Below are 24,393 nucleotides of genomic sequence, written 5' to 3'. Positions count from 1 at the left end.
CTCATATAATATGATGCCCTGTACTTATATATTATCCTTATTATGTACTCTGCCCCTTATACTCATATTTTATCCTTATATTATCTTTATACCTTATACTCATATTATATCTATATATTATTCTTATACCTTACACTCATATCATATCCTTATACCTTGTACTCATATTATATCTATATATTATCCTTATATTCATATCATGTACTCATATTCTATTCATATATTATCCTTATATTATACTCATATATTCTGCTTCTTTATACTTTCTTATATTTCTGTATACTACTATAATATAATATTATTTTATTTTATTTCGGGTTATATCGGGTTTAAACAAATCTTATTTATATTTGGGTTATATCTTATACTAATTAATACTTAATCCTATCTGATCATATAATTATTAATTATTCTGTCTCTTATATGGTAATCCATGCGTATCTAAATTCCACAGGGGTATAAAATAAAATTATAATTTATCTGTAAGCAGGTAATGTTATCATTATTAATATTATATTATAATGATTGTTTATTAAATAATGAATGTATACAGTAATTATAACACAATGTGTATATATTACTACATATTATTACACGTTGTATATAAAGTAAGTTATACTAATATAAGCATAGGCGTATAATTGTGTATTTAGTATATGTTCTGTTATAAATTTGTATTATAATCCTATTTAAGTCATATTAATATAAAATATATAACACAATGTGTATAAAGTATTTTAAATATGTAACACAATGTGTATAAAGTATTTTAAATATGTAAGACTTATTATACATATGAGACTATTTATTATTTATAAAGGATAAATTAACTTATTATTTTATTTCCATGGAAGAGAGGATTGCTGGCAGATTTGAGAAAGCGAGAGTAAAACATGTGACAGCACATAAAAAAGAGCCACTTGCACTGGTGGCAATGTACAATGGAGAGTTTGAGTTATGGAATACGGCAAGTATGCTGCTAATTAAATCCGGGAGTATTGGGGAAATACCCATAAGAGCAGCTGCATTCATTGAGGACTGTGAGTGCTTTGTGCTTGGATCGGATGATGGTATGATAAGGCTTTACTGCATAGACACATTCAAGATAAAGTGCAAGGTACAGGCCCATTCTGACTTTATAAGGTATATTGCAGTGCACCCTGTCCTGCCGTATATAGCAACCTGTTCAGATGACATGCAGGTTAAAATATGGGACTACTCCAAGGAGATATCTTTAATAAAGACGCTTACTGGGCATACGCACTTTGTCATGTCTGGAGACTTTTCGCCCCAGGATAACAAAACCCTTCTGACGTGCTCGCTTGACCACAACATAATCGCGTGGAATATTGAGACGGGGAATGCAGCCAAAATTCTGAAGGGAACAAAAGTACCACTGAACACAGTAAAGTACATTAAGGACAAGTATATAATCAGCGGGGGCGATGATGGAAAAATAAATGTATGGGACTCAGCAACGTACAATTTAGTCACGAGTGTTGCTGGGCACATTGGGCCAGTAACTGCCATACACTGCACCAACAGAGGATTTATCAGCACGGGTGAGGACGGGATTGTTCGGGAGTGGGATAAGAAAAGGTTCCGGCCAGAGACTGCCACTCCAGGGAAGGTTCAGAGAATATGGAGTGTATGCAGCACGCACACGGGCGGTGCCCTGGTGGGTGGAGATGAGGGGATTTCCTTTATAAAGCAAATGCAGAGTACTACACTAACCACATTTATTACAACAGGCAAGACTGAAGGAAGAATAGTGATAGCAGAGAATACGCAGGTCAAGCAAATAAAAACAGCCAATCCGTCTGCACAGAAAGTCGTAACCACACTCTCATTCCTTCCCGATAGAATTGCACTTTCTGAGACGGGGCGGTATTTGTGTGTTGAGTCTGACAATATGGTTTATGTGTATACAGTGCTTGGGTTTTTACTGCAGGTGTCTGTTCCTGGTCATTCTCTGGTGTGGACTGGCCCAGAAGAATTCCTTATGGTGTACAAAGATGCGCTTGTCCGATACTGTGACTTTGAGATTGACCAGAAGATAGAACTACCAGAGATAGATTCAGTGAAGTCCATGGTTAAAGTGAATAATGATGAATTGCTTTTAAAGACAGAGAGCATGCATTATCTGATCAGTATGTCTGGTGAGGTACTAATGGAAGTGCCTGATGTTCAGGGAGTGTATAAGTACAAGGATGTATATGTGATGTTCTATAAGAACAGAGTAGAAATATTCAGAGAAGGTGAGAGAAACAGTAATAACAAGTCAGCACAGTGTGTATACGAATTTAAAATATCTGGCTGGGGTGCCCGTGATAATGTAATATTTATTCATACGGGAGGCAAGATAGTTTATGTGCTTATAACACAGCCAACTAAAAACAATCTGAAAATGCAGCCTGTCTCCTTTATGTCACTCAGTGCAACAGGAGAGATTCTTGGGGTACTTGATGGGGTGTGGTGTATGGATGGAGGGAATGTATTTGAGTATGAGGTAGACTGGGAATTAGTTAAATACCAGAATATGATTGTATCCGGGAGTATGCCAGAGAAAATACCAAATAAGTACGTGAAGGAGTGCATTCACTTCCTTGTGGGTATGAACATGCTAGAAGACGCGTATAAGCTAGCAGATGACCCAGATGAGAAGTTTGAGTTATTAATTAAGCTGGGCCGGCTTAATGATGCAATGAAAATCTCTGATACAGAAGCAAAGTATTCTCGCTTAAGCACATTATTTGTACAGGCTGGGAAAGTGTCTGAAGCTCTTGCATGTGCAAAAAAGGGACTATCCGTTGAAAATGAAATTTTATTAGCCTCACTTTCAAATAGTGTAAAGGACATTGGCCATGCAGCAGAAAAGGCGTATGATCAGGGGAAGAGTCTGGCTGCATTGGCTGCTGGGTACAGGTCAGAGAATTACAAACTCTGTTTAGACATTCTTAAAGGCACGGAGTTTGAAAGTCTTTTTGCACAGACACATGCAAAACATCTGGGAAAGCAGGACTCACTAAAGAAATAACTGTCCTATTACGGTAATAGCAAAAAGACAATTTCAACAGGAAATAATAGCAGTCATAAAAAATATTGTAGGATTTTCCTTTAAATTGTATTATTTTTAGTGTATGTGCGCATAGGAGAGAGTTCTTTGTACTTTCAGGTTATATTTCAAAGCAAACCATTAAAAATCAAAATAAATCAGAAATAAAATCATTAAATTCAAATATAAAACTGCTGTTTATGCTATGCCCCATGAAAAACTGTTATTTTACACGGGTATACCCCAAAAATTCAATCTTTATGAAAATCTAGTAAATATATCGTACATAAACAGTACGTTTAGTTGGGTTAAAATGATATTTGGAGTATTTACTGTGCGGTGTATGTGCCTGTATTGTCATGCACAGTCAACAGACAATATACTGATTAATTCGTGAATATGCAAATAAACAAAGACTTCTGGTTAAATACAAATTTGTATGGTTAAATAATGAATGTTCTTAGACAGACTGTTATATATGTGATATCCTTAGCATACGTGTTTTCAGCAGAATTTGAAATAACAGCAAATCCAAACCCTTCACCTGAACAGAAGAAAGCAGCAGTAGATATATCATTACGGTATAAGTATATTGGACAACCACAAAATAAATCATAGTGTGCTGTACACAGAACCCAACTATATTTGCTATACGTGTAGTAATAAATACTGTACTCTGTAATTTGTGTAGTAATTTTAGTGTATTTAAGAACAATTGAATATCTTGAAATAATTTAAATGTATAAATATGTGCGTATTTTTTCTTTCCATGAGAGAAAGGTGTACGGTCGTAAAGCTAAATTTACAATTTCATGAAGAGTCGGCGATATTCGCAGTAGATGTTATGAAAGCAAAGGGAAAGACAATTATTGCAACTGCAGGTGGTGATAAAGCAATTAGGCTATGGGAGTATACGTACACTGGAGAAGAGCCGAAAGAGTGCTTTGAGTATAAAACAGCTCTTAGTGAAGGATGCAGTATAATTCACATTTATACATTAAATAAGCACAGGGGCAGTGTTAATTCTCTGCAATTTAGTAAAGATGGGAAATATTTACTATCTGGTGGAGACACTGGCGCAGTTTATGCATGGGACATGCAAAGGATTCTAGAAAGTACACCAGCGGAGGAAGACAAAAAGTATACAGGGCAGCCCATTCAAGTTAGAGGTGCGGATAGTACAGACATATATGAAGTAAAATGGTTCCAGGAAAAGATTCTAGTGGGTGTATCTTCTGGTCGAATAGAGCAGTATAAGCTATTTACCAATCCGAGAAATGAGAGCACTTCCAAATCCACTGCAGAGTCTGAAAATACCGAGAATCACTCAGTAAACACAGGTATACTTGAAATAACTGGAAGTAGTGAGGTCTTAAAATGTGATACCCCATATGTATCTGAAATAAGTCAAAGCACATCAGAAGAACTCGAGATAATCCTGAGCAGTAATAACTTGGCAGTGCAAAGCAGCCCAAAGAAGGCATCTCAACCCAAGGGAAATAGCACAGTAGATAAACCACATAAATCAGTTAAATTTAGGGTGATAGAGGAGTATGTGCAGGATGTATTTGCTAAGTGTATTTCATCCAAGCAGGCACACAAGGATATAGTACAGGGAATTGCGTGCACAGATGAAATATTTGCAAGTGTAGGAAATGACCGAGTTCTTAAAGTATTCAATGACTCAGGGAAGGCAATTCAAAAATTATGTAAGAAATCATTAATAACTGACAAACACACCTTTTTCTTTAGAAGACTTTCCTTCTCTGAGGATGGTCTTTTATATCTACCTTCTGCCGCGTATGAGGGAATAAATGCTGTTCACATTTTATCACCCCCAGAGTATAAAGTCATAAAAACAATCACACCATTTCCTTCACCAACTATATGCACTGTGTGCACTTCTGAGTACTTAATAGTATCTGAGGGAAGGAATGTGTATATTTTTACAACAAAGGAGTATTCTCTTGTGTTCAGGATTGTTGATTGCTCGTTCCTTCCCATTACAGATATAAAGCCAATTCAGGACGACCAGGACATTTTGTCACTAATTATATCCTCATGTGATGGGTTTTTAACGAATGTGCTTCTGTATAAAAGACTAGAAGCATAAAAAAATTTGCAACCATAAAATGAATGAAATTAATTATACACCGCCGAGCATGAGCCGGCATGAAGAACAGTTCGTAGAACATGAAGAGAGTGGAATAAAAACAAAAACAAAAACAAAAGAGAAGATAACGCCAATTACTTCGTTTAAAGGGCAATTAATTACACAGAAAATACTGGAGAACATGGAGAAGAACAATATAACAACTCCTTCAATTGTTCAGAAGTATGTTGTGCCATTAGGAATGCACGGGAAGGACTTGTTAATATCTGCTCCCACGGGCATGGGAAAGACAATTTCATTCCTTGTTCCAACCATAAATTTTCTGAACTCAGTGAATGCCACAGAGAGGAAAGTGCGTGGATATGCAGATAGGGGCAGTTTATTTAAATCATCAAGAAAGACCGTGAGTGCACTAGTTCTAGCCCCAACGCGAGAGTTAGCTATGCAGATACATGCTGAAGCATGCATTCTTTCTGAAGGGATGTCAATTTCATCTGCCTGTATATATGGTGGAGTTGAGAAGAAAGGCCAGGCATCGTCATTGTCAAAGGGCGTGGACTTACTAATCGGTACTCCTGGCAGAATTCAGGATTTTGTGTTTGATCAGTATCACCCACTGAATCTTAAGAATGTGCAGGTGTTGATATTTGATGAGGCTGATAGAATGCTTGACATGGGGTTCGAGAAGCAGATTAGATCTATTCTTGGCGCACTCAGTCCAAATAAGAGAAGACAGACAATGATGTTCTCCGCTACTTTCCCTCCTGCAGTGCAGAGGCTAGCCAAGGAGTTCTTCCAGAACACACCAGAAGAAGTTCACGTGGGTAATGGGCCAATAGAGAGCATTACACAGGAGATAATTTATATAGAAGAGCCAAACAAGAGGCAGGCAAAGAGAAATGAGAAGTTAATGAAAATTCTGCTGGAGTACGGGTATAAGCCAAGCGCAGCCATAGAGAAGAAAGCATTTGTACAGGCTAAATATACGGTGCCTGTTCTGCAGTGGGGAGACAAGCACAAAGACACAAGCAAGAAAGTACATGACTCACCCGGACAGAAGGGCGACGGGTATGAACTGCCAAAGATAGTTATATTCGTTGAGAAGAAGGACGACTGCGCTGTGCTCTCAGACTATTTACACGGAAATGGAATTAACTGTACTACTCTGCACGGAGACAAAACACAGATGGAGAGAGAGCACGCACTTAAGGAGTTTAAAGGAGACGTCCCCATTCTTATTGCTACTTCTATTGCTGCGCGTGGCCTGGATGTTCCTGGAATTGCGCTAGTATTAAACTACATGATGCCAAATGATGTAAAGGAGTACATACACAGAATAGGAAGAACCGGCAGGGCGGGGAAGACCGGCCGCTCAATCACTTTCTTTGCTAGGGACGACCATGCACAGGCAGCACCTCTCATTGAAATATTAAAAAAGGCCAAGCAGGAGGTGCCGGCATTTTTGCATGATATTGGACAAATGAAATCTCCAAAGTCCCACCGCGGAAACAGTTCTCGGCAGCCCCCATCTTTTAAGAAGAGAGAAGAAGGCGGACAGCACTTCTACGAAACACAGGAAATCAAGCATAAGACAGCACCTGCATTAAACGAGAAGATAAAAATACAGAAGAACCTTGACTGGGATTAATTGTTGCATGGTTAAATATTTAGACTAGAAGGAGAATTAATAATGCAATAGTAAAAATAAAAACATTACGCTTATAATATTCCTGCACATTTAAATTTTTGTATTCTTGTGAAGTGTGCATACTAGGCTGCGCATATTTAATAAAGCTAGAAATCAAAATGTATTATATGCAAAAAATCTAAAATTAAAAACAGAAAGCAACAGAATGGAAAGAAGAAACGGGAGAGAGAATAACTTAGAATATAAAAGCATTAAACAGATATGCGGTAGGAGTAAACTGAAGGTATGCATACAGCATGGATCTGGCCAGTTGGACAGGCATGCCAGTAGGTTTAAATTATACTACAAGCCGGTTTATAATGTAGTTTGTGGACATATTCACTGTATAATGCAGTGGCTGAGATTCAATCTAGTAACTGCAATGGGAGTATTAGGAAAGAAGGCTATTCGAAAAGTGCTTCTGTATGTCTACTGGCTATATGTAAGTGTATTATGGGCACACATCAGAATTATTTGTGCACCGGATGAGCAAAGCATTGACTACTTTAGTAACGGTTCAATTAGTACAGATGAAATGCTTTCTATTCACATTGATACTAGTATTGAGGTACTTCAGTGTTACTATGATTCAGAAAAGCTGTTTAATAACACTACGTTTAATCTGGCAGTTCCTGCGATTTATTATAATAAAATGAAAGAAATGGAAAATAAACTATCCTCCACAGAAAAAGGGGCGGATGAGGGTGTTTCTATAGAAAAAGAGCCTTTGAATGATGTAACCTTAGATGAGCTAATGCAAATACCATCGGCCCAGCTGGTTGAAGTTGAGAACATAGAACCGTACGCATCTACTTTGGATATAACCCGAAATTTCAATAAATCCACATGTGAAGAGAAAGTATCTGAATCAGAAGATAGAAAGAGTGCTATTAGCTATGCGAAAAATACTATAAAAAAAATTAGGAATTCAAAGAGAAAAACCACTCCACTAATAGACTCAGAGAGTACAATTAAAAATAAAAAGAAGAAGGTACTTGAAAAAACTTCTAAAAAGAAAAGTAGAAGAAAAAGCAGTCCTTTTGTGGCAGTAGATAAATTATCTGAGAGCTCTTCAGAAAATGAACAGCTGAGTGATACCTCTGAGAGCAGTTATGCATCCAGTGAGTCATTCAGTCAAATATCAAGAAAGTATGTATTTAAAGACTCAATGGAGTATTTTGACTCTATAAACACATTTAACAGGTATAAAGTTCTCTCGATGAAAGACATTTATCGGTTTAAGCCCACCCAAGCAATATTGTGTTCCTATGCGAAGAACAAGAGTAGGCGTGATGAGATTTATTTTTCGTTTGGCATCGGCATGATTCGTGAATTCAAGAAAATTAGGAACATTTGGATAAGCATATACACAGCCAAGAAAAGAGATGCACGCAGGGCAATTTTTCTTATTAAATATCTGGTGGAGAATCCCGAAATAACCAAACAGATATTTAAGAACTATAATATGTTCTATTACAATCGGTTTATAAAGGATTTATACAAGTACATGTTAAATGAGATACCTACTTGTTATTGCACGGAGATTAATTCTGCTTCTTATTATAATAGAGCCTTTTCTAGAAATAATATTATGAAAATACCTCTTGGTGACATATACATTAGAAAGGGCATAAATCTATGGTGGCATGCAGAGAGTATGCTTGTAATAATCATAGAGCAAAATAAGCTAAACCTAGACAGTATTGGCGTACCAGATATTTCACGCATAAAAAGGCAGATACAATTGATTCTAAGCATACCAGAAATATATGAAGATTTGTTCTATATACCGTACTCTTTGATAGAAGATACTCAGTCCCAGATCTTACTATTGGGGAACATTGAGCCGCAGCACAGATTGTTTTGTATTATACAGTATTTATATGGAAAGATCCATAATTCGACTATTATAAAAATAGAAGCAAGCAGAAAAATACAGATAGCCAATCGTAATTATTCTTTGCATACGTACAGTGACATTGACATGTATAACCTTGTTTATAAGATATTCACTGTTTTTTATAGACATTCTAAGAATACGTATAAAACATACATTAATGAAAAAATAAAAGAAATCAGACCGCACGTACAGTATAAATCTAGAGCCAGGTCGATGTACAAGCTTAACTACTTATATATGAAAGAGTATACAGGAATTCCCGCAAATAATATACTTGTTCTAAAGGGAAAGGATTCTATTATAGACGCGAATTTTAGTGTGTGCACTCTTTTACTCGAGTATTCTGTGCTTGCATCCCATGATAAAAGACTATTAGACAAAATAACAAGCAGGACAGCAAATTATGAGAATATATTCTACGACAGTGTAGAATTATCTCACTCTCATCATTACCATGTCCAATTCATAGACAATCATACACACCGTGTATACATTATACATCTTCCGTTTTTTGTGTTTAAAAATACGCGCAATGTGTATAAGTATCACTATATACACACTATTTCAGATATAGTAGAACATATAAAGAAGACCTTTAATATACGCCAGAGCAAGAAATCTTCATTCAGTAATAATGTATATCCATTTAAATACAGCAAAAGCGAAAACAAATGGTCAATGATTATGCCCGATACTACAAGCGATAAAAAATGCAAAAAAACCAAGAAAGATAACGATATGGAGAAGACCATTGAAGAAATGGCCAATTCTGGCTTTACTGTTGTTTTCTATTATATAAAAGAAAACCTCCAAACCACAGAATTTATATTTGCCCAGCTCAATCCACTCGGTGCAGATGTATTAAATAATTATACAATACATTCCCTGCAGAAAAAGGAGATTAATCAACTGTGCAAGGAAGAGAGTAAAATCGGTCTATTCCCAAGAATACCTTTATTTCTACCCAAGTTAATGATATCTGCAACGTATTTAGGTCCTTATGTTTTAAAATCAGAGAAGTATCATATTAATATCCTTACTGAATATAAAGATTTAGTCCCCATTGAATTTTCTAATTGGCTGGAAGTACCTACACACGCAAACAGAAGGTATAAACCATTAGGAATAATAGATAATTATAAGAATAAGGCGTACTACTACAGTGATTTTAGCGTATTAGACATAAATTCACCCTATGAAGACTGTGACTGTTATAGCATGAATATTGTACAAAGCAATATTAATAATTATAGTGCAAATATATCCTGGCGTACAAGAATACAGCACGGCATAGAGGATTATACAAATTATCACTGGGACTTAGTACAGAATACCACAAAGTGTAATAATACTATAGAAAATAATATACAAGGCAAAAGAACAAAAAAAGTACTTTCATGTTTTCTAAGTATGCTTCAAAAAAAGCACGTATCACTGGACATGTTTAGGTATGGAATATGCATTTATACAAAACTCGGCTCAAGTAGATGCCAGTTCGCATCTGTTTTATGTCCCGACTTTAAAAATCGTATAAATAATCTGGTAAGTATAGATAACAATCCTATGTATGAGCGGCTTAGTCCTTTGCTTAAGAAGAATATTCATGAACTGAATAATTTACCACCTATAGACATGTCTGATATATCAAATATTTCTAAAGTAACTATAACTGTAAAGAATATTAATTACATGCTGTCTAAATTAGGAATACATTATGATATTTTTGATGTATTTTTTAGGCCGTATAATTGAATTAGTACTAGTAGATGTAACCATACACGCATAAGTACGTAATACTTCAAATTATTCAGTATTTAAGGTTATTTCGAGTTATATTATTAAATTTATAATTACAGTATAAATATTTTTATTTTATTTTATTTTATTTTTAATTTGTACATTTTATACTTATACAGTATAAATATTATTTGAGTATAACTTATGAATATATACAAAATAGCTTTATTTAATTTTATTATTAAAGTATCTGTAAAACACAGTAGAATATAATAGTATATGTATATAAAACAACAAGTATATTACTTGTATAATACCACAGTAACATAGGAAAATAAACATAATATGATATGTAATAAATAATGCAGGATAAATTATGTATAACAATATAAGCATAAACAAATGAAGTACAGGAAGAGGAATAAGAACATAAATATTCTTTTTGTGGGTGCATCTAACACGGGAAAGAGTTCACTTATAAAGTCCATGGCAAGTGCTGAATTGCTCTCAGAAGGAGACGTTACAGAACATCAAATATTTATAAATGAGAAGGGGATAAGAATATTTGACACTCGCGGGTATGGCACTGACAGAAGCACAGACACAAAAATCAAGCAAATAGAAATATTCATAAGAGACCGGTATAAGAGTTTTTTACTAGAAGAAACAAAAATTCAAAGGGATCCTTTTTTAGAAGATTCTCGTATACATTTAATGATTCTATTTGCATCACCAGCCAGTAAGGGTATAAAGGACTATGACATTGTACTACTTAGACTGCTGTCTAATAAAGTGAACACATTAGTAATTATTCCTAAGTGTGATTATTATACAGCCGAAGAAATACAAGTACAAAAAAGAAAAATATCCGATCTATTAAAGATAAATAACATAAATACATTCGGTGTAGAGAAGGATGAAGATGCGTACGTATTTGCACTGTTCAGTGGGGAGAGGAGTCTAGTAGATAGTACGTATAAAGAAAGAATCCTTCCTCATGGGGTAGCAGACACTACAAATGAAAAACATTCTGATTATATTTCATTTATGAATATGTTAGATGAAGCAAGAGAAGATTTGTTGGATTTAACACACACGCACTTCTATGAGAATTACAGGACAGGTATGCTAAGTGATCAATAAACAATACTACTACAGTATAATTAAATGTAGCAAAGGTATTTTATATAATTTATACATTATAATGAGAAAAGAGAAAGGTGAGGAATTTATAGAGAATATAAGAACACAAGATGATTTATCCGATATATAATTCAAAATAATTAAGTAGAAGTAGAATGATTCAAAATTCACTTATAGAATAAATATAGAATATAGCTTATTAAAGCACACGAATAAAATATTCTAATTATACTAAATTATATTAAGAGCATTACAATACATATCACAATAAACCAGGGAGAGGTAGAAACAAGAAATAAGTAGTTAAGATATAACCTGAGCTATTTATATTTAAGCACAAGACATTAATTAATCAATCATAATAGTAATTCTAATATTATTTCTACTCTCCCGGTTTGTTATTTGAATTGGTGCGTGTCCCTTTCATCAGAATGTGTTGCCAAGGGGCTATATATTAATACTTAGCTTAATATTATTTTATCTATAATAAATCGTGCTTATATTATGTATACTAACCAGAAATAACCCGAAATTCTGTTAACCATCTATCCAATGCATAGTCATCTCTAGAATGAAATTAGCTCTGTTAAGACAATAAAGCAGTTAACTAATTAATAATGTTTTATGGGCTTGCTAATATTTGTATAGGGATCATTTGTGATGCTGCTCTAAAATTGGCCGAGCTAGAGCTTTTAATAAACTATGTAATAGTTATTGAGTCTTAACAAATACCAGATTTCACTTATACCATACAAGAATTTACACTTAAAAATATAAAGAAAACAACTGTTTCAATTAAAGAAAATATTTAACATACTCACGAGGAATAACGCTAACGCTACCCTGCTACGTAGCCAAGATAGAAAAGAGAATGAAAAGAGAGAGCTCTTTATTATATTTAGAAAGCGGTCTAATTCCGTGCGGGCTCAGAGTCCTAAGGGCGCGATTGTGCTAGACAAAGCGCTGAAATAAGCCATCAATGCATCCCTAAGTCTTTCCTAAATTGGGGGAACCGCTTAAGTTAAATAATCGAAAGGGGATCTACGGAATTGCGATCCCGGCCTTTTGTTTTAGCGAGATCATCGCGCGAGCTGGCGCATAGGCGTATCGCCATCGGTGCCCATACCTGAGTGGTGGTGTCACCACACTGATATTATTTCTAGTTTCCTTGGTTGTATTATTTAGAGTACTAAATTTCATTAGAGTATATTAATAATGGTTCATGGTACAGCATAATAAAACTTTTTTCGGGTTTCGGGTGACTTCTTTATAAGATATCTCAGAAAATTTGCTATTTTTTTACTATCCCTTAAATCCGAAAAATCAAATTCTTTTATAAACTCACTATGTACGTTTTCTTCTTCAGTATTAATTTTATCAAAGATTGATTCTATGATCGAAATGAATATATCCGACTTAAAAGCCATTCTAAACCAAATAGTCCACATATCATTAGATGTTAAAGTATTTGTATATCTAGGATCATTTCTATCCAAATTATCTATAAATTCTGCAATTTCTGATAGATAAGTTATATTTTCACCACCACATGTCAATAAAGAGAGTAATTTTATTTGATTATTTTTGTAAAGAACTGTCTCTAAAAATAATAAATAATTTCCTATTTCACCACCCATACTTATGTATGTCTTTAAAATTTGTAGGATTCTTTTAAGAGAGTCACAATATATTAAATGAACATGAATGCCATGCGTCATTATATACTTATAATAAATATTATCTATATCACTGAGTATAGTTATTTTTTTATAGCGATGATTATATAACTCTTCTTTAAAGAATGGATTGCAAAGAATATGATTCATCACATTATAGTCATTTAACGGAAGGCTTCCTAATAGATTAGAAATAAGTCGTGCCCATGGATTGGTTTCTTCAAGTGGATAATCGACGAGGCACTCTCTAATATAATGTGCCATAAACGCCGCATGCCCCGTTTTTTTAAATTTATTGTACAAGAAAAGCTTCTCTATTGGGTATAAATAATTATTTTCTTCTGATATATTTATATTTTCTGGATGCAATTCTTTGAAGTTTGCTTCGGCTACTTTATTGTCTCGAGGATGTTCTATGCAACGCGCAATCAGATAATCTGTTAAAGTATTGTTTTTCTCTCCTTCAACACATAATGATGTATTATTTATGTGTGCCTGGTTTAGGCTAATTAAATCCAAGCCGCTTTCATTATAGACTGCTTTAATGGATAAATGCATATTTGAGTGTTCTAATATTATCCCTCCTTCCAACTCAGAAACACTGTATGTTATACTTATTTTTCCAAATATATCAGGATGTTCAATAATATTTTTCTTTATAGACATATTTGAAGTATCTATTTTTATTGTTCTTTCCACTTCCTTCGAATCCTTTTTTGAATTGCATTTCTTAGAAAGTGATATAAATAACTCTGTTATATATGATTTTATATCATTGAATAGCTTACTTTGATTTTCATCAAAATTATTATCTTTGCATTCATGCCCTTCTAGGCGAGTGTAGAATTCTTTAATAGTCTCTTTGTCTTTAGAATACCTCCCCGTTATTTCAGTAATAACATATAACATGTTTATTATACCTGATACAAGCTCATTCCTATTCTCTTTCAGATATTTAATATTTTCATTCTTCAGGTCAGCCACCACTCTATTCCACTCATTATATATAGTATAATCAGCTGTTTCAAATGGTTTATTATATATGGTAAAGAACTTCTTCAAGTCTGACGATACTTCTCCCATGTGTTCAGTCGTGTATTCTTTAGTCTCTGCATCATATGCTAAGCAACAGAATAAACCTAGTAATCCAGCCTCAACACAATTGCTGTATGTTTCAATAAAACTATTTTCATTTTTTTTCCTATTATACGATGAAATAGACCTATAACTCGGTATACTTATGCTGCCAGAAAATGGAAATGCATTGTCTAAAAATGTCTTTCCATACACCACATTTAATGCATGCATTCCTTTATCATTAGTTATATCTCCATTAGACTTCACAAAGCACTTGCCAATAATACTTTTCAGATATTCTATTTCCGCATTTAGTTTTTCCTTTTCTTTTTGTTTTATACTTTCCTTAAGCATAGAGTGCACAGCCTTTGCTAACTCAATTATACTACTCTCACTGTCTAAGTATTCAAATATATAGTGCTGTATTAGCCACCTTGCATTCTTTAAAAACTTACCAGTTTTAAAGTCTTCATGTGTTCTTGGCTCTGCATATTTGCCTCCTTCTCTTATATCTGGATTCGTTTTGTTCTCTATAAAGAAGTTTATAACACTAACTGCTTCTCTTTGCTTAACTTCAATAGGTTTTACTATACCACTAGGCTGCTTTATATTGCACATAGCAATCATGCTTAGAGAAAACATGTTTTCTTTAGTGCCAATCTTCTTTAGAACTAACACTTGCTCTGCCCCAATGCCTTCTATTTTTAGTGGCACGTCCACTCCTTCTGCCAATAAAAACAGAGAGGCTAAAATATTAATTCTGTGCTCAAGCACATGTTTACTTTGAATGAATCTCATGAATGAGTTATTTCTATTTGTGTATATGGATAGATCACCAAATGAGGAAGGGAATAAGTATATTAATGTTTGGTGATAGTCGCTAATATAAAGTTGGTCTTTCTCTTCTTCACTAAGTGGTTTTGTTCTATATTTCTTCTTTTTACTAAGATGTTTTATTTTGTATGTTTTATCCTTATTAAAGTATCTACTAAAATATGATGTTAAATCTCCACTAGAATCAATAGAAGCTCTTGCACTATAATTTATATCTGCTCCCGGCGACAAAAATCGCATTGAATGCATTAAATCGCACTTCTCAGAAGCAAATGTACGTGCCGGAAATAGTGGCCCATTTGTGCGTATACACAGACCATCTCTGATTTCTTTGTTATGTAAATCTTTATAAACATCCAATCCTACTCTACAGTACATCCTACATAGTATAACTATTCCAATAATAAGCCCCTTTCTTATATGAGCTGTTTTCTTAGGAAAAGGCATTCTTAAACTTTGACCTTTATTGAATTTGTATACGTATTTATAGACCGAATAATCAATTTAATTTATGTTGACTTGTTGTGTCAACAAAAATTTCTGATTTAATTTGTACTGTTCTGTTTAAACATTCTGATAACTCATACCATGCTGCACAAATGCCAGTCTTAGTATACAACAATACGCATATCTTTAATATTAAAATTTAAAAAATATAAAGTGTAAAAAACAACTGTTATCAAATGTGATATTAATTTAAATACAATACAAACAAAAATATGAAAGTTAGATGATTTATCTAATATATAACTCAAATAATTAAGTAGAATATTGGTTTTGGATAGTGGGATCCAGAATAGCAATGGTTAAGTATGATATTAATATATGGGTATTCATCATTTATGATAGCAATCGGCGTGCTGCTATCATAAATGATTGGAGTGTCAAAACTATGTAAGAGTTTTGGGTTTTTAATAAATAACAAGTTTTTGTATGTCTAAGTCTTTAAGGAAAAAACCGCTTAGAAATATAGTAATAGCATTACTTATAGAATAAATATAAAGATAGTTATTAAAGTATCAGCAGATATTCTAATTACACCAAATTATATCAAGAGTATTACAACCCGTGCTAGACAACGAACACCAGTTATTTAAATAATAGCACATACCATAGAAAGCAAAGGCAGTATCTAGTACAAGGACTAAAATATAATATAGCACTATGTTTAAGCATGATAATGTTGGTTTATTGGCCAACCCTAGCAAAGAGCAATTCTTATAATACTTTCTTCTGTTTTAATATTTCTCTTTGTTTTGAATAGTGTATTGCTTTACTTTGGGCATATTAATAATACATTCTCATTGTATAATAAAATATTTCAGAATGTTTAGGAGAGTTCTCTATTAGAGTTTTCACACATTTTACTACTTCTTGCTGCTGTTTATTAGCCCGCTCAAACAAATCCAATAGTTCCTCATTAGTCTTTTCACGATATTTAAGTTTTCCTTCATTTCTACTCAGAAAATCATCATTAATAGCAATTTTATCAAAGATCAATTTTATAATAAAAACAAAATCATCAGAGTTAAAGGCCATTCTAAGCCAAATAATCCACACATCATTGGAAGGAACAACTTTTTTATATTTTGGGTTTTTTTTGTCTAAACCATCTATAAATCTTGCAATTTCAGTTAGATAGTCTGTAATTGTGCCATTATGTGATAATACCTTAAGAAATCTTATATGTTCATTTACTGTGCAATTTTCCAGTAAAAAAGAAAATAGCTTCCCCATATAATGCCCTGCTGTTAAATATGCCTTTATAAGCTCCAAATTGCCTTGAACCGAATTGCTGTGCCCTAAATAAGAAGCATATTTGCATATCTCTCCAATCAAATGGTCTTGATCATTAAGTATCTTTTGGGATATAGTTATTTTTTTAGAACAATTTCTGTATAATCCCCCAGTATACATTGGAGTAAAAAACATATTTTGAATTATATCCGAATTATGCAGGTTAAGACTTCCTATCATATTGGAAATAGTTCGTGCCCAAGGATCAGTCTCTTCTAGAGGATATCCCAAGAGGCACTCTCTAACATAATATATCAATTTTAGTGTTTCGCCCTCCAATTCAATTGGATTGTACAAGAAAAACTTGTCAATTGAGTAAAGTCTATTGTTTTCTGTTTTTATGTTCATATTTTCTGGGAATGGGTCTCCATTTTTTTTTTCAATAGAGTTATTAAACAGTGTTTGTTCTAAGCAGTGCTTAATCATATAATCTGTTAGACTTGCATTCTTTTCTTTTTCAATAGAACTAATTATATTAATCGTATCAGTTCTCTTAGAATTAGTTAAGCTGCCATTTATGTAAGATAGGTATTTAGTAGAAACATAATCGTTTGTATGGCACAATCTTATCTCTATTACATACTCGTGATAGCTATGGTTTATAAATATTACTCCAACCAAGTCCAAACTTTTATGGACTCTTTCTTTTTTTAGTGTACTATGTATGTTTACTTTTATATATCTGCTTATTGGCGCTTCGACCACTGAGCTGTTTTTGTCTTCGTCACTAAAGCCTATATCATGGTTTGGGAAAAGAGAAGTTTTTCTTAACTGCCTTGATTTTTCTATGAGTGATATAAATAACTTTTCTGCATATATTTCCACTTTTTCAACTAATTCATGAGAATTTCCATTTGCTATCAGAAGATTACTAAATTCTTTAAGAGCCCATTTTTCTTTAGAATATCTTCCAGTTATTTCAGCAATAACATATAACATGTTTATTATACCTGGAGCAAGTTTATTTCTATTCTCTTTCAGATATTTAATATTCTCATTTTCTAAATCAGCCACCACTTTATTCCACTCATTATGAATTTCGGGTTTAGTTATATCAAATGGTTTGTTATACGTAGAAAAGAACCTTTTCAAGTCTGGCGATACTTCTCCCATCTGCTCTGTAGTATACTCTTTCTTCTCTGGATCGTATGCCAAATAGCAAAACAAACCAAGTAATCCCATTTCAGTAGAATTGCTGTATAGGTTGCTACTATCAAAGGAATTTTCTATTCTATTGTAAGATAGAACCCGTTGATAACGAGAAAAATCCTCATTAAAGATAAATGGAAATACATCTTCTAAAAATGCCTTGCCATATAACACATTCAATGCAGACATTCTACAATCATTAGCTATATCAGCACTAGAATTCACAAAGCATCTATCTAGAATCTTTCCAAGATATTCCACCGCGTTATCCCCGTACTCTTCCTTCTCTTTTTGTTTTATACTTTCCTTAAGCATAGAGTGCACAGCCTTTGCTAACTCAACTATATCATCTTTAGTATTCAAGTATTCAAATATATAGTGCTGTATTAGCCACCTTGCATTCTTTAAAAACTTGCCAGTTTTAAAGTCTTCATATGCTTTGGGTTCTTGGTATCTGCCTCCATTTCGTATATCAAAATTTGTTTTGTTCTCTATAAAGAAGTTTATAACACTAACAGCCTCTTCTTGTTTTACTTTAGTAGGTTTTACTATATCACTAGGCTGCTTTATATTGCACATAGCACTCATGCTTAGAGAGAATATGTTTTCTTTAGTGCTAATCTTCTTTAGAACTAACACTTGCTCTGGCCCAGTGCCTTCTATTTTTAGTGGCACGTCCACTCCTTCTGCCAATAAAAACAGAGAGGCTAAAATATTAATTCTGTGCTCAAACACATGTCTACTTTGAATGAATCTCATGAATGAGTTATTTCTATTTGTGTATATTGAAAAATTCTGATGTGAATAAGGAAACAAGTATACTAATGTTTGGTGGTAGTCTCTAATATAAATCGGGTCTTCCCCTTCTCTAGCAATTATTTCTATTCCATGGGCCTTGTCATTATCAAATTTTCTTTTAAACCACATTAATACTCTTTCACTATTATTGGGGGTAACAAAGTTATTTAAACTATACTCTATATCCACTTCTGACGAGAAAAGCCGCTTTGCACGCATTAGCTTAAGCCATTCAGAAAAAAGTGTACCCATTGGAGATATAGATCCACCCAGTCGAATTTTCAAGCCTTTATCATCAATGTTTTCATTATGCAATGGCACATAAACATTCAATCCTACTCTACAGTATATCCGGCATAATATAATTGCTCCAATAATGAATTCTTTTCTTATAAGCATATCTTTACTATTAACTAAAAAAAAGATATAAGCTGATTTTTTATTTTCTTGATTATGGACTGCTATTTGTTATAATTAAAATTTGTTCTTTATTAAATTTTAGAGACTTTTATAATTTATTTGACAGAATTTATTACTCCAATAAGTATGACATTATCATAAATGATGTTTAATTGTCTACTGACTGGTTTGTAAAATTTTCCTCTCAAATTCATTATTTTATTGTCATTATATGAGTTAATGTCACTTCTGAACTTTATATAGTAATTGTGTGTCTATGGAGAACTAATAATATATTTATAATAAATAAATGACATTCTGATTTTTCAATGAAATTATATTTGACTTCTTTTTATATTCGGGTTATTTCAGAAATTCTATTGCTTCTCTATTCATGTCCAGATAAAAATAATTTATATTTTTAAATCCACTCTCAATTATTATTATAACACTACACATCTTCCCATATGCAGAGGCTATGTCCAGTGCCGGTGCTTTATATTATGATTCTGACTGTCTAAATCATCAAGATTACACTGTAATTTGATTAATCACAATATAAAGCACTTCTCATATATTATTTTTTGTGGCTTGCTGTCTCTTCTAGATAATTATAAGTGTATATCCATTCTGTTAGATCTATTTAATAAATTGTTTTTTCTTTATATTCTTACTAGTGCTCTTGCTAGCTTAAATTAAAGTTTCTTTTTTAATGTTAATAAACTTAGCAGAGCTTTTATTAGCTCTTTCTTTTATGTTAATTTAACTATTAGTATATTATTGCTTCTGTTGATTTCATAATTACTAATATATAGGTTTCATTGGCATTTTGATTTTCATAAGATAAACCAACATACGCTGTTATACGTCTTAAATAGCCATTTTAGTATATTGTGTTTTTATTGATAATAGTTTATTGTACTCTTTTAATAGTAAATTTAAGTTTACTTCTGGAACATTTTGAGTACTTTTATGCATTTCTGGCTATTAAATAAAAATGTAATAGAACAGTGCATAAAATATAAAAATGTGTATACTTTTAAATAAATATAAGAAAATAAAAATAAGAAGTGGCATAGAAAAAGAGAAATTCTTTTTATTTGTTAATAATAGTTTATTATTATAACTTACTTCAGGTAGTTTGTAAATGAAGTGAATTCACTGATACCTTGAAAGGGCTTCTAGTGCAATTAATCTATAATTTAATAATATACAGAAAAATCTATCCTAGAAACTTTCTAACACCTTAATATGCTTGCATTTGTGTATTTAGAATGTTTTATCCCCTATTAACTCTTTTTACTTTTTGCAGATCACTTGGAATATCCAGCACTTTTACTTTCTCCCATGGGAACTCTTCTCTACCGAAATGGCCAAATACTGCAGTGTTCTTGTATATTGGTCTGTCCAAGCTTAACTCTTTAACGATGTTTCCTAGACGTAAGTTAAAGTTATTCTGAACTATCTTTAGAATGTCTGCATTGTCGTATTCTGAACTGTCATAGCTGTTCACATATAGAGAAATTGGATCTTTTACACCAATAGCATAAGAAATCTGCACTAAAATACGCTTAGCGAGACCACTGGATACTAATGACTTAGCAATCCACCTGGCCATGTATGCACCACTTCTATCGACTTTGCTCCAGTCTTTTCCAGAGTATGCACCTCCTCCATTGGCACCCCATCCACCGTAAGAGTCTACTACTAGCTTTCTTCCAGTAAGACCAGAGTCTGCCTTAGGTCCACCCACTACAAACTTACCACTTGGCTGCAGAATGTATTTAGTGTCCTTTAATAGCTCTGAATCAATTACTTTTTCAATAAGGTTGGTTTTTAAGTACTCCCGGATGTATTCAGTAGTAACACTTTCTTTGTGCTGAGCGGATATAACAATACTGTCCACTCTAACAGGCCGCAGAACTTTAATACTTTTTTCAGATGCATGTACACCAGACTCATCAGAGTTATTCTGGTTTTCTACTTCGCTGCCTACTGTTTCGTATCCTTCTATGTACTCCATTGTGACTTGTGTTTTATTGTCTGGTCCCAGCCAATCTACTTCAGTTCTGAGTATATTCAGATGGTATGCTAGTTTATGTGCGAGGTGTGTGGTCATCGGCATTTTTTCTTCTGTTTCATCAGTGGCGTATCCAAACATAATTCCTTGGTCACCAGCTCCCAGGTCCCATTTGTCCTCGTTTGTCTGCTCTATTCCATTTGATATGTCCATGCTTTGCTGTGTGATGTTTGTCAGCACAGTGCATGCATCTGGATCGAGCCCCCAATCTGCAGTGTATCCTGCGTTCCTCAGAACATTTCGTGTGATTTCATCAAAGTTTATGTCTGCTTTAGTGGTAAGCTCTCCAACCAAAAGAACCAATCCAGACTTTATTACAGCATCAACTGCCACTCTAGAGAAATTATCTTGTTTTAAACATGCATCCACTATTGCGTCACTTATTTGATCGCATAGTTTATCTGGATGGCCTTTTCCTACAGACTCAGACGTAAATAGAAACCGTTCTTGCATAAAAATAAAAAAAATGAGAAAAAAATAGAAAAAAACAGAAAAAAACAGAAAACACAGAAACTTCCAAAATACTAAAAACAGTTGAAATTATCCAAAGAAAATTTATAAATTTGTACAGAAGCAGAGTATAGAATAAGGCAATTCCATACAATTACTTATTAAGATACTGTAATGTTTTCTATTACCAAGGGGTTATATATTAATAATTAGTTTAATAAAATTTTATCTTGGTTTACTTTGTTAGCAACAATTAATGAATTATGAACACGTATTTATAGATTGTAAGATTAATTTAATTTATAATGGTATGCACATGTAATAGTTAAATAACTCCTGCATTACTTCCTGACATGTTTGTTTTAATCCGACCTGTATAAAAAAAATTAATTAATTTATCCTAATTTGTTCGGATACGACATAAAGTAATATGAAATATCAAAATTATATTTATATAAATAGATATAATCCAAAGAAATATTAAAATAAAATGAATACACAAAAAGAAAAAGCAGAAGAAACAAAGCAAAAAGAAGAGTCATACAATGAGAATCTACCCAGTACTAGTAGGCAAGATATATCATATAATGAGAATCTACCCAGTACTAGTAGGCAAGATATATCATATAATGAGAATCTACCCAGTACTAGTAGGCAAGATATATCATATAATGAGAATCTACCCAGTACTAGTAGGCAAGATGTAGGAAATGTTGTTAATCAACTGCATCATATGGCTAATCTTTTAACTCACATGATAAAGAGTAATAAGAACAAGGAACATACTATAACATCTATAATAAGCAATTTTATTATAGAAAATGACCATGCAAATTCAGAATTAAACAGAATGTTACTTACAAAATTGCTAAAACATTATGAGAACAAGACAAATTTATTATCTTTTGACAATATGTCATTAAAAGTAATTAATACAATTCGGGTTATTGCAAATAAAAAGGAAAGGATGATGTATAATGAGTATGTAGGCGTAGAACTAATAAAACTACTGTATAACATCGAAGAAACTAGATCTCAGATGGATTTAAATACAAATGAAGAACATGTTACTAGCCATGATGAACATAATACTTTATTAATACACACAGAACCTAGTAGAACTGAAGAACATGTTACTAGCCATGATGAACATAATGCTTTATTAATGCACACAGAACCTAGTAGAACTGAAGAACATGATACTAGCCATGATGAACATAATACTTTATTAATACACACAGAACCTAGTAGAACTGAAGAACATGTTACTAGCCATGATGAACATAATGCTTTATTGTCTAGTGAGTATGAAACAGATAGATATTTTTTCGAATCTGATATAGGCACAGAACTGGAGGACCCAGTCAAACTAGAGTTGTCTATGCCATTAAACCACATAGATTCCAACAAGAAATACCAAAGTCAATCAAATAACTATGAATCGGTCTTGACCAAAGATGAAATATGCACAGAAATAGAAGGATTGAGAATGCTATTAAATAACAGCGGTCATAGTTTAGATAGTGATATGGTTAAATTTGGTAAAATGTTAAATAGCATTATCAAACTAAAATTATCACATTCTACAGCAGTTTCTAAACCGAATTATATAAAAACAGCAACTGATAATTTTATATCTGATGTGCTGAACCATATAGAAGATGAAATTATATCAAATTATAAAAACGAAAAAGGAAAAGGAACTCAATTGGCTTTTTCTCTAGAAACAATTAGCACTTTAGAATATCTAAAGAATTTATTCATTTTAATGAATATTAAATGCAATCCACTGATAACAGATGAAGTAGATACAGAAAGGAGTGACAATTCACTGGCCTCTACTTCAAATGAAATACAGCAGCATACTTTACTGCCAAAAGAAATTCTTAATGCAGATTTACCAGAAGAAAGCGTGTTAGGCAATAGCAGCACTTCAGAGCAAGTATTACCAACAAATATCATGGAAATGGTTTTAATGCGATTGAATGCTCTATGGTATAATGATGTTAACTGGGGGGTAATTATAAAAACTTCATTCATGTCAATATTAGCTATAATAATGATTTTGGAGGGTTTAAAATTATTTTTAAATATTATCAGAAGTTCATTTGCAGCTGGCATATTCCAAATAAGATGAAATAATTTCAAGAGTTATTCTAAGACAATAAACAGGCGAAATTCATTATTTTCCTATTTTAATAAGTTTTAGTTGGTTTATGTTTAATTTTCTAGCAGTTAAAAATATTAATTTGGTACGGCCGCCCTAGGGGTACGAGGAATGGCTTAGAGAGAATAGGAAGAGAGTGTGTGGCACTCGACAGCCATTCATTTGAGACCCCTCGAACATTATATCAATAAACTGTTTTAAGATAAAAAATATGAAGTAAATAATTATTAATGCACTATGCGTAATAAGTAATACTTAGTGTACTATGCGTAATAAGTTGTGCACTATGCGTAATAAGTAATACTTAATGTACTATGCGTAATAAGTTATG

General features: G+C 33.0%; 12 protein-coding genes across 12 annotated transcripts; 9 read left to right on the top strand and 3 right to left on the bottom strand.

Moving 5' to 3' along the window:
- Positions 1-10: 10 nt before the first annotated feature.
- Positions 11-382, top strand: NEPG_00039 (uncharacterized protein; the record flags this gene model as incomplete). The annotated part of the gene is made up of 1 exon (XM_013202419.1): positions 11-382. The coding sequence occupies one exon, from the start codon at positions 11-13 to the stop codon at positions 380-382; it is 372 nt and encodes a 123-aa protein (XP_013057873.1).
- A 465-nt stretch (positions 383-847) lies between these two features.
- NEPG_00038 (uncharacterized protein) lies at positions 848-3,216 on the top strand (the record flags this gene model as incomplete). The annotated part of the gene is made up of 1 exon (XM_013202418.1): positions 848-3,216. One exon carries the CDS (start codon positions 848-850, stop codon positions 3,035-3,037), a length of 2,190 nt encoding a protein of 729 aa, XP_013057872.1. The 3' UTR covers positions 3,038-3,216.
- Positions 3,217-3,260: 44 nt separating this feature from the next.
- NEPG_00037 (uncharacterized protein) lies at positions 3,261-3,452 on the top strand (the record flags this gene model as incomplete). Its single annotated transcript, XM_013202417.1, has 1 exon — positions 3,261-3,452. One exon carries the CDS (start codon positions 3,261-3,263, stop codon positions 3,450-3,452), a length of 192 nt encoding a protein of 63 aa, XP_013057871.1.
- A 53-nt stretch (positions 3,453-3,505) lies between these two features.
- NEPG_00036 (uncharacterized protein) lies at positions 3,506-3,673 on the top strand (the record flags this gene model as incomplete). The annotated part of the gene is made up of 1 exon (XM_013202416.1): positions 3,506-3,673. The coding sequence occupies one exon, from the start codon at positions 3,506-3,508 to the stop codon at positions 3,671-3,673; it is 168 nt and encodes a 55-aa protein (XP_013057870.1).
- A 151-nt stretch (positions 3,674-3,824) lies between these two features.
- NEPG_00035 (uncharacterized protein) lies at positions 3,825-5,168 on the top strand (the record flags this gene model as incomplete). The annotated part of the gene is made up of 1 exon (XM_013202415.1): positions 3,825-5,168. One exon carries the CDS (start codon positions 3,825-3,827, stop codon positions 5,166-5,168), a length of 1,344 nt encoding a protein of 447 aa, XP_013057869.1.
- Positions 5,169-5,187: 19 nt separating this feature from the next.
- On the top strand, positions 5,188-6,888 carry NEPG_00034 (DEAD box polypeptide 23; the record flags this gene model as incomplete). Its single annotated transcript, XM_013202414.1, has 1 exon — positions 5,188-6,888. One exon carries the CDS (start codon positions 5,188-5,190, stop codon positions 6,814-6,816), a length of 1,629 nt encoding a protein of 542 aa, XP_013057868.1. The 3' UTR covers positions 6,817-6,888.
- Positions 6,889-7,021: 133 nt separating this feature from the next.
- Positions 7,022-10,507, top strand: NEPG_00033 (uncharacterized protein; the record flags this gene model as incomplete). Its single annotated transcript, XM_013202413.1, has 1 exon — positions 7,022-10,507. One exon carries the CDS (start codon positions 7,022-7,024, stop codon positions 10,505-10,507), a length of 3,486 nt encoding a protein of 1,161 aa, XP_013057867.1.
- A 387-nt stretch (positions 10,508-10,894) lies between these two features.
- On the top strand, positions 10,895-11,644 carry NEPG_00032 (uncharacterized protein; the record flags this gene model as incomplete). Its single annotated transcript, XM_013202412.1, has 1 exon — positions 10,895-11,644. One exon carries the CDS (start codon positions 10,895-10,897, stop codon positions 11,633-11,635), a length of 741 nt encoding a protein of 246 aa, XP_013057866.1. The 3' UTR covers positions 11,636-11,644.
- A 1,109-nt stretch (positions 11,645-12,753) lies between these two features.
- Positions 12,754-15,669, bottom strand: NEPG_00031 (uncharacterized protein; the record flags this gene model as incomplete). The annotated part of the gene is made up of 1 exon (XM_013202411.1): positions 12,754-15,669. One exon carries the CDS (start codon positions 15,667-15,669, stop codon positions 12,856-12,858), a length of 2,814 nt encoding a protein of 937 aa, XP_013057865.1. The 3' UTR covers positions 12,754-12,855.
- Positions 15,670-16,509: 840 nt separating this feature from the next.
- NEPG_00030 (uncharacterized protein) lies at positions 16,510-19,365 on the bottom strand (the record flags this gene model as incomplete). Its single annotated transcript, XM_013202410.1, has 1 exon — positions 16,510-19,365. The coding sequence occupies one exon, from the start codon at positions 19,363-19,365 to the stop codon at positions 16,510-16,512; it is 2,856 nt and encodes a 951-aa protein (XP_013057864.1).
- A 1,250-nt stretch (positions 19,366-20,615) lies between these two features.
- NEPG_00029 (S-adenosylmethionine synthetase) lies at positions 20,616-21,898 on the bottom strand (the record flags this gene model as incomplete). Its single annotated transcript, XM_013202409.1, has 1 exon — positions 20,616-21,898. One exon carries the CDS (start codon positions 21,896-21,898, stop codon positions 20,645-20,647), a length of 1,254 nt encoding a protein of 417 aa, XP_013057863.1. The 3' UTR covers positions 20,616-20,644.
- Positions 21,899-22,385: 487 nt separating this feature from the next.
- On the top strand, positions 22,386-24,032 carry NEPG_00028 (uncharacterized protein; the record flags this gene model as incomplete). The annotated part of the gene is made up of 1 exon (XM_013202408.1): positions 22,386-24,032. One exon carries the CDS (start codon positions 22,386-22,388, stop codon positions 24,030-24,032), a length of 1,647 nt encoding a protein of 548 aa, XP_013057862.1.
- Between the last annotated feature and the right edge of the window lie 361 nt (positions 24,033-24,393).

Source organism: Nematocida parisii (genome assembly GCF_000250985.1).
Source record: "Nematocida parisii ERTm1 unplaced genomic scaffold supercont1.1, whole genome shotgun sequence".
In the NCBI taxonomy this organism is placed as follows: Eukaryota; Fungi; Microsporidia; genus Nematocida; species Nematocida parisii.
This window is presented reverse-complemented; position numbering and strand designations above follow the sequence as displayed.